At 40.4% G+C, this 10,273-nt stretch overlaps 1 protein-coding gene across 1 annotated transcript in view; it reads left to right on the forward strand.

The window, feature by feature from the left end:
- KCMF1 (potassium channel modulatory factor 1) overlaps positions 1–9,223 on the forward strand; it is a 31,443-nt gene extending 22,220 nt beyond the window's left edge. Inside the window, exons 5-6 of the mRNA XM_014530094.1 lie at positions 1,833–2,115; positions 7,163–9,223. Of these exons, the coding sequence (XP_014385580.1) occupies positions 1,833–2,115; positions 7,163–7,424 (545 nt within the window). The 3' untranslated portion in view covers positions 7,425–9,223. The remainder of the gene's footprint in view (positions 1–1,832; positions 2,116–7,162) is intronic.
- Positions 9,224–10,273: the final 1,050 nt, after the last annotated feature.

Genomic DNA, 10,273 nt, shown 5'->3' on the forward strand with positions numbered 1-10,273 from the left:
TTAATAAATGGTATGGCCGGGAAGGAGGCTCCCTATAAAGTTTTTTGGTGGGATTTGTGGTCCTAATCTCTTAACACACTCATTCCTTCACAAAATTCCCCAAATTTTTATAGTATAAAGTATTTTTAAAATAGACAACATAATGTTCATATTATTCTGGCATTATTTAAGTAGTTAGAGGCATTAGATAGTAAAACATGGCTCTATGTTTTGTTTGTGGCCTGCATTGAAACCCAAGAAAATCATAAGAGGTTCAGTTAAAGGACCATCAGAGTCATGGTTCAACCTCCACAAATACACAGATTAGAAAACTAATTGACAAGACTAAAGAATTGAGGTCTTCTCATACACGAAAGTAAAGTAAGAATTTCTCTGTTCTTGCTTTGATTTGGGAGTTATGTTGGTATCATACATACCGAAAAGAACATGTTTTAATAGCTTGGGAAAGTCTTACTTAAAAAACATTTGAACATGGAGTTTATAGCAAGTTGCAGGGTTTAGTGCATGGCCAACCTAGAAGCCAGCCACACAACACAGGAGTTGAGCGTCAAAATAAAATGTCAGAAATCACTGTAGGTAATGGGAGGAAATTAGACTTTGGGTGGATGTGCACACAATAGAGTATACAGATACCGAATTATGTTGTACACCTGGAATTTATATCGTGTTACTAACCAATGTTACCTCAATAAATTTAGTTTTTTTTTAATGAGTGTACCCTAATATTGACAGGCACAGACAGGCAGTGAGCCTGGGAGGCCTGGGGCAGGTCGGAGAGTGCACACAGTGCTGGGAGCCATGGTGTGGCTTGCAGAGCGTGCTCACACACTGACAGGCGTAAATCTGTGACGGAAACTAGGACCCCTTTTACTCATAACTGTTCTTTAAAATGTGAGATATGCATGTAAAATCTTCATTCCAGATGTGCTTTAGGCATTGGATGTGCAATACACTCAATAAACTGAGTTTTGGATTTTTAAAAATATCCAAAGGGAATCCAGTATTTACTTGCTATCTTTGGTAGCGAGGTTCTAAAATTAAAACTTAAAGTAGTTTCTCAGCTGAGTTTTAATGATGAAGAGCATTTGCTAGCCTGAGAATGTCTACAAGGCAATTGTCAACTCCAGGTGACCCTCCGGGTGGGAGAAGGCATGACTGCACCTTCTTAGATGAAGATGCAGGGACAGAGGTCACCTCACTCTTAATGAGGGCAGATCAGAATAGACCAAGAAGGCTGCACAGTCAGGGGCCCGTCACCTTACTGTGCATCTCCAGTGGTGCTCTGCCTTCTCATGTGACAGTGCCAGAGAGAAGGCGAGGCAAGTGGGCAAGGTCAGAGTTAGCATTGGTTCAGGTCTCTTGGATTTCATTCTGATCATTCATTCATTCAATCACTGAGTACATGCTTGAGTGCCTACTATGTATCCGGCACTGTTCTAAGAACTGGGAAGTGACTTGCTTTGGTGGAACTCATGCTGAGAGGGTTTATATTCTGATTGGTTTAGAGGATGAACCACTTTAATCTACTAAAAAGTAGAGAAAGTATAACTAAATTAGCTCATTAAGCAAATAACTTCAACAATCTGTTATGTTTTGCCTAAAACAAAAATAATTGCATGTGGGTTAATACTCATATGTGCATTCCCCACACCTAACACCTCCAGCCTCCAAGAGGTATTCTAAAAAGTGTTTATTTCCAAACTGAAACTAAATGTTGCCATGGGTACCTGCCTGTGGGCCCTTCATTTTAATGTTCCTCGGGTAGAAGAGTGCACCATTCTGTTTTCTGCAATATTTAAGTAGACATTAACCATCTTCATTTCCGTTGGCAGAGCTTTTATCTCAGTTGTCAGGAGTGAGACGTTCGGCAGGAGGACAGCTTAATTCTTCTGGCCCTTCCGCTTCTCAGTTACAACAACTGCAGATGCAGCTGCAGCTAGAACGGCAGCACGCCCAGGCGGCACGGCAGCAACTGGAGACCGCACGCAATGCAAGCCGGCGCACTAACACAAGCAGTGTCACCACTACAATCACACAATCCACAGCAACACCCAACCCAGCTAACACGGAAAGCAGTCAGCAGACTCTCCAGAATTCCCAATTTCTTTTAACAAGGTAGCTCATTTATTAACATTTCTTTCAGAAGCAGCGTTTCATTAGCTCTACTCAGTTTGAAATGACCTTTTCTCTTTTGTGCTTATGTATGTTCTTAAACACTCTGCCTTTAATCAAACCATTAAAGCCCATGGGTTTGTGATCAAAATTGCACATTCAGCCTAGCCAGTGTTGCTCAGTGGTTGAGCCTCGACCTATGAACCAGAAGGTCACAGTTCTATTTCTGGTCGGGCACATGCCCGGATTGCCGGCTTTATCTCCAGTAGAGGACATGCAGGAGATAGCCGATCAATGATTCTCATCATTGGTGTTTCTATCTTTCTCTCTCTCTCTCTCTCCCTTCCTCTTTGAAATCAATAAAAAAAAATATTTTTAAAAACACACACAAAACTGCACATTTAATATTTACCTAAGAATATGAAAAATAATACTATTTCAGATAAAGTAGGAATGCTGGTGGTCCTGTTCTAACAGCATATCATTATCTAATAAGAATTTCTTTTCCCGGGTTGCCCATAAAACTTAAATACCATATCATTACATATATGGGATGTATTAGGTATATTTGTTATCATAATTAATTTCTTTTTTTACCATTTTCAATCCGCTATGAAATATTAAAAGATACAAGAGAGGATTTCATAACATGGTTTTCTCCTGTGACTATAAAGAAGCAGTATTTAAATTCTTATGGTCAGCACACAGAAGTACTAAAAATGGGTTTATCACAGTGTAAAAAATATTCAGTATCACAGTAAGTGGCTCTACTAGATGAAGTAGATTTTGTATTTGCTTCTAAAAACTACCATTAGCAACTGAATATGTTCCTGTGTCCAAAACCTCACAGGCATTTGCTGTGACTTTTAAGAATATAAAAGAGTTTAGAAAGAGCAATGATGAGTAGACTTTGGCCCAACAGAGAGTGAATCTGGACTAATTTGGGCTTTTCATGGAACAAAGAGGAAAATAAAGTAAAACGAAAATGAAGAAGAAAACTGTAGCCCTAGCCAGTTTGGCTCAATGACTAGAGCATCAGACTGAAGGGTCCCAGGTTCAACTCCTGTCAAGGGCACATGCTCAGGTTGCAGGCTTGATCCCCAGTAGGGGGCAGGAAGGAGGCAGCTGATCAGTGATTCTCTCTGATCACTGATGTTTCTATCTCTCCCTTTCCCTTCCTCTCTGAAATCAATGAAAATATTTTTTAAAAAAAGAAAACTGTAATACACTAGTCTCTAAAATGCAATGTGTGTGACAGATGTTAGAAGAAAATATTTCTATGTAAATGTTTTTTATCTCATACTTTTAAATATCTCTGGCACATTTACCGAGTTGTAAATAATGTACTGTGGATGCAGAATAGAAAGTGTTGTGGACCCTGACTAGAACCCCAGCTTTGGCATTTACTAGTTTGGACATTAGGCAAATCACTAACTTCTCCAAACCTCAATGTTATCATCAATATTCTATGAGTTTTGGGGGAGAATTGTTTTCAGGATGAATTGAAATACTGGTATGTATAGGGTCTGGCTCAGCATCTGGCATAGAGTAAAGGCCCAATTAATGGGGCTCATTATTATCATTTGTTATGGATCTAAGGAGTAAGTTTCAAGTGGGGGATTTACCTTTAGATTGTCAGAAAATGCTGCTTCACCATAAATCACAGAGCCACAGATAGCTCCAGCCTACTGCCATGTAACCTTACCTGTAGGGAATGACCAGCAGCAATCTTGTAAGTTGCCAGATCTAGGTTCCTACCTCAGAAAGGAGACCTACCAATGCGTGTATCCTCTGAGAGCCCACTGACCTGTGGGTGGAATGAATGTCTTGCCTGTGCCCTTTAGAAAAGACATCTTCCTACCTGGCCCCATTATTTGTTTTTCGTTGTTGTTTTGTTAGCCCAGACTCCATGGGCTTGATGTGGGATTTTTCTCTGCAGTTTTTCTACACTAGACATCTGGCTCCCAGGGAATGCTGTGGGTGCCTGAGTCTTTCCTTCGGTTCCTGAAGGCCCCTGCTGTCATCTGATGCTGTACATTGCACAGTATCTTGCAGTTTGTAGACCACATCTTTCATTGTATCATTTGTTCCTGACTCACTATTTACCTAAGGTAGTATTTCCCAAAAAATATTCCCTGGAACTTTATATATTCTAGGGAATATATGTAGTTAATCACGTTCATTTTTTTCCTAATGAAGAAGTTTGGGCAAAACTAAGTAACAGAAATGATTTATTTACTTCTCAGAACTTCAAATAGTATATTAACATGCATTGTGTTGTTCAAGGCCAGGAGAGTGAGTGGCTGCAGTGTCTCCAGGGGAAAACCTGGTCTCTGCTCACACAGCTATTCTGCGATATGTGTGGGCTCAAGCCTGACCTTTGGTCTCGGGCCAGAGACAATTTCTGTTCATGTTGCCCTGAAACTGATGGTGAGAACACAGTTTTTTGGGATTCAAAATAGTTGACTTTTTAGAAATGATAAGTGCCTGTGTCAGGTTTCAGTCTTGGAGGTAGAGCCAGCTAGTTTGGCTACTTCTCCATCCCAGGTGCAGTCTGGCCCATCAGAAACCTAGCCCTAGTACCAGATTTTAGCTACCTCTCAGGAATGAAACTTTTTTCAGTTATTTCCTAAAATATCAAAACAGTAATATTAGAATTACATGATCTCCAAAGAATTGGAGCCTCAGCCTATATGCTTCTGGTTTTTCCGCCTACTATATAGTTATTCCTCTATACATACTTTATTTTTCCACGGGGGCTTTGACTTAAGGGTTTCTCCCCCTCCCCTTTTTCTGGAGGCCTTTTCCAAAACGAAGGGTGTGGAATGTATTTCAATTCTTAACACTTTATAGTTTTTGATTGAGAATATGTAGTCTAATGCTCAGTCTTCTATTCCATTTGATATTTATGATATTCTTTTTTTAAAAAAGTTTTTATTGATTTTAGAGAGAGGAGGAAGAGAGAAACATTAATCGGCTGCTTCTGCACGCCTCCACTGGGGGATTAAGCCCACCACCCTGGCATGTGCCCTGACTGGGAAGCAAACCAGCATCCTCTTTATTGGTGCATGGGACGGCACTCAACCAGCTGAGCCACATGGGCCAGGACTCTTATGACAGTCTTATTTGTGTTTTGCCATAAATGTCCTCAGTCATTTTCTTTCAATGTTGATTTAATGGCTTTTTATGTAATTACTTTCCACATCCTTTTGCTTTCTTTAAGTTCTGAAATTCAGATATTTTCCTTTGTTTGCTGTGCAATAGATCTAATCATTCAGTGGTTTTGAACTTGACAGCCATGAGATTTTGAGCGTCACTTAACCTCTGCTTCAGTTTCCTCTTCCTTTAAAATGTTGATAATAACAGGATTTAACTCATAGGAGTTAAAAGAGATACTCCATATGAAAAGCACTTAAAACAGAGCCTGACCCCTAGGAAGTGCCCAGTATGTATCCTTCATTGTTACTTTGGGAAGCCCCTGTCCCATTCCTCTCAGCATCGGTGGGACAGCAGAGAGTAGGTGCTGCTATAGCAGAGCGTGGAGCAGGCCCCTGTGTGCTGCAGGTGCACCCGGCTCTTAGGGAGCAGCTCTGCCCTGGAGTAGCCCCTGTGTGCCCCAGGTGCAGCCGGCTCTCAGGGAGCAGCTCTACCCCGGAGTAGCTCTACTGTGCCCCAGGTGCACCCGGCTCGCAGGGAGAAGCTCTGCCCTGCATGCCTGCTGCACCTCCTGTCACTGTCGCCTTCTCCCTGTATGGTTACTTTTCCTGACTCCAGTGCCCCAGCTAGTTTTTCCTTCCCTCCCCTCCCCTCCCCTCCCCTCTTCTCCCCTCTCCTCTTTCCTTTCTCTGCTTTCTTTCTTTGCTTCCTTTCTCTACTAAAAATGTAGAGAAATAAAATCAGTACTGAAATTAAGCAGAATTTTGCTTAAGTTATTTAAGAGGTTACAAAAATTCAACTCTTAACATCTGTCCTGTCTCTAGGCAGATAAGAATTCTGGGCCGTTAAACCTCAGGTCAGCCCTCCTTCCTAGGTCCTCTGTAGGAAGAGTGGGGAATGGGAGGGGGGGTGGTTCTTGTCCTCTCGGGCTTCTGTATATAACAGTGGTTCTCAACCTTCCTAATGCCGCGACCCTTTAATACAGTTCCTCATGTTGTGGTGACCCCCAATTTCATTGTTAAAAATTGAACATAATTAAAGCATAGTGATTAATCACAAAAACAATATGTAATTATATATGTGTTTTCTGATGGTCTTAGGCGACCACTGTGAAAAGGTCGTTTGACCCTCAAAGGGGTCGCGACCCACAGGTTGAGAACCGCTGGTATATAACTTCATCTCAGGAAGAATTACATGGAATCAGAGAAAAGTCAAGGGAACTTCTAGGAAATTTTTCAGTCAAATACTCTAATCACTAGAGCTTTTGTTTTTTTGTGACCAGGGTTGCTATACCAGTATTTCCCATTTTTTTTAAAAAATATATTTTATTGATTTTTTACAGAGGGGAAGGGAGAAGGATAGAGAGAAACATCGATCAGCTGCCTCTTGCATGCCCCCTATTGGGGATGTGCCCGCAGCCAAGGTACATGCCCTTGACCGGAATCGAACCTGGGACCCTTGAGTCTGCAGGCCGATGCTCTATCCACTGAGCAAAACCGGTTAGGGCAGTATTTCCCATTTTTACTACCCACGGGTGAAATCCTGGTTAAGGAAATCACTATGTCCCCAAGCATCTGATCTGTTAGAAAGTTTGTTTTGCTCAGAACAATTTTCACTGCAGTTTTCTCTGAAGGAAGTGTGAGAAATCTAAATGTATTTGTTTTACTGAATCTAATTAAAGCATAGACTGCACCTCAGGTAACAGTATTGCTACAAATGTGTGGAATTTCAGCAAAATTACGGTGATAAATTAGAGCAAGGTGTTCCAACAATGTGTCTCAGATTCTGAGTTTTGCCACCGGGAAAGCCTGCAGTGTAGGACATTGCAGAAGTTGGCCATGTCTTTGTCCGTTGATATTTGTCCAATAAGATCTTTTCTTTTTGACTTGCACAGGTTGAACGATCCTAAAATGTCTGAAGCAGAGCGCCAGTCCATGGAAAGTGAGCGCGCAGACCGCAGCCTGTTTGTTCAAGAGCTCCTTCTGTCCACCTTAGTGCGCGAGGAGAGCTCCTCCTCAGACGAGGATGAACGGGGGGAGATGGCAGATTTTGGTGCTATGGGCTGTGTAGATATTATGCCTTTAGATGTTGCGTTAGAAAACCTAAATTTAAAAGAGAGTAATAAAGGAAATGAGCCTCCACCACCTCCTCTTTGATGACATCCCAATTCGCAGACAATGTCCTCTGTGCTGTATTTGCCAATGAAAGTGGACAACAACTATCTTGGGTTTGTTTGGTGATTGTAATTTCAGGTCTGTCACTCTTGTTACTTTGTGTACATTCAAAAGGAAGAGAGAAAATATATATGATAATCATTTCCACTTAACTAATTTTTACTTCTAGCAGGTAAATGTAGGTAGCAGTGCAGGGGCGACCTCTGCTTCCTGTACCTTGACATGCAGAAGGCTCTCCTAATACTCCACATTCAAACTGAAGAGGAAAATTGAAATCTCTAATGAAGCTGCTGTGTGTATTTATGAATATTAATGAATAAAAACTGCTTGGATGGTTTACCTTAACTACTGCATGAGGTTTTTTGCAGCGTGCATGAGTTTTAGTGCCCTTGTTATTTAAAATATTAAATACAAGGAGTAAAACTTAAACAAAAATAAAAGCCCAAAGCTTTCCCAAACATTCAGTGGTTACCAGGCAAAAGAGTTACATGATGAAGTAGCTTTTGAATAATGTCTGCCTGAATCACCTTTCTTTGTGTGCCTCCTACGCATAAAGCCAGCTCTGCAGTGGAACCTGGGAGTTGTAGCGGGTGTCGGCTCCGCCCTGTGTGACTGTCCTATCGCCTGTTCGTTATCTTTCCCGCGTGGAGCTCAGCCTGTCTCTGTAACTCATCTGTAGAAGACACACCAGTAAAGCCACTGTCGGGATCTGCTGCAGGGCGTTCGTGTGCCCTAAAACAAATCTGCTCATGTTTGTTTCAAGTTTTTACTTTTTGTGGTTGTTTAAAGTTTTTTTCAATTGTTAAATATGTTTTATTCAGGTGTAGATGAATTTCATTTGTCCGCTGTTCAAAATTAACCTGAATTATGTCGTCTTTGTTTTTGAAAATCTCACATTCTCAATCATATCTGCGTTGTTTATGTATGTGCTTCATAGTTGCTGAGACAGATCAGTATCAGGGGAGCTTGGAGGATTTGCCTTTCCAGATTTTGTCGATATATTACAACCAAATTCTTAATGCTAACTTCAGCACCTTTTATTTATTGGGTTTTTTCAGGCATAAAAAGTAAAGCCTTTTAATTGAATCATGCCACCTATATGCCTATATTATTGATCCTATGTGTAAAAAAAAATGTACAGCTTTTTGGGGTTTGGAGGGGCCGGGATATTTTTTTATTTTCTGTTGCAGTTTTTGTGCATAGACTTTCACAATAGCTCCAAGGCAGGAACAGCGGGTTTGGGGTTTGGGGGGCAGTTTTTGGAATGTAAATGTAGGACTTTTTAAAAAAGGTGCGCACAGCTTCTGATAAATTTATAACCTAATCATGTCTTGTTCCAGTTCTCATCTCTGAACCCTTCTCGCAGTCTCCTCTCCCTAGCCCTCTTCCTTCCTGTGTATTTCTCTGTGTCTGCAACACGACGAGCATACAGACTTGAACACCCTCTGGTGTTCTTCCGAGAACTGTGAAGTCCATGTTCATCCAGATGTAACCAAAAAAGAAGTCACCCCACCTGTCTAGAAAACTCGCTCTCCTCCGCACCTCAGACTCCAACCGTTTCCAAATATAACGGCTTTGTTTCCTTGAGTTTCTGTGACGGAAGTGTTTTGAAGGAGAATTTTACCGCAGGCTTCCAGTTATCCTAGAAGTCCAGTCCAGTAGCGATTTTCTTTTTCTCAGTTGTTGAAACGTTTCCAAACCCAGTTTTCAAGCTGTGGTCTTTTCAAACCCATCTTCTGCACATAAGTCACACATTTCAATAAAGCATTTTCAAGACTGTTGACCACTTGAATTTCTTTGCTGTTGGTGAACTAGCCTAACTAACCATTACTCAGAGATTTTATATCTCTAACCCAGTATTTTTTTTTCTTTTTATGCTAAACTGAGAGGTCCTGATTTTGTGTGAATGCATTACTTTGTATGTAAGGCATAGAAATTGCCAATTTATGCCTTCCCTTTTCTGCACAAATTCTGGGGAAATGTAAGATCCTTTTTTTTAACATGGTTTGAGGAGACAACTGTAAGTTTGTTTAGGGCAGTTTAATTTAGGTGATGAATTGAACACTTAAGAAGACTTAAGATTCCATCTCATGTAGAATACTGTATATTAATTATTTTTTACCAGCTATTTTACAAATACCTCACCTCATCCTGTATGTAATCAATAATGATGTATTAGGATAGAAAGACACAGACTATCAATATAAAAAAATATATTTTAAGTCCTTCAAATTCTTGTGTCCTTTTTCTTTAGTTTCTGAATTAACATACTTTTGCAATTATTGGATAATAATTGCAAAGACTGATGTAGAGGAGAAAGTCAATACACTATTTGTTTTGGTTGCACCCTCACATTTCTTAGTAGCAGATGCTGAGTTTTGAGAGGTTTTTTTTTAGCTTTGAGAGTCTGGGGTGTACATTTGTCAGTGTTCTATGGAGCTTGTCTTCACGTCCGGGTTGTTAGTAACAAGTCTTTCTGTCCAGTGTTCTGGAAGAAGTTTAATGTCATGACTCAGAGATTTACAGTGAAGAGGAAGAGCTACAGAGAATGTGTACTTTTATATGTGTAATTTATGGAATAGAGTATGCTGTGTGTTTAAGACTCCCAGAGTAATTCCTGCTAAATTATAATTGTATGTAGGATTTCCATGGGCATCACATTCCTGGACATTTCATCACAGAGAACAATGGAATTTGAAATTTGACTGAAATAGTAGAATCTACCTCATGACTTTCTCAGATTGTCATTCATTTAGCTTCCTAAAATATTTTAACTCTGAGCAAAAAGACATTCCTATGATTTTATGGCTATAATCATAAAAGATAATTTC

Source organism: Myotis brandtii, unplaced genomic scaffold (genome assembly GCF_000412655.1).
Source record: "Myotis brandtii unplaced genomic scaffold, ASM41265v1 scaffold714, whole genome shotgun sequence".
In the NCBI taxonomy this organism is placed as follows: Eukaryota; Metazoa; Chordata; class Mammalia; order Chiroptera; family Vespertilionidae; genus Myotis; species Myotis brandtii.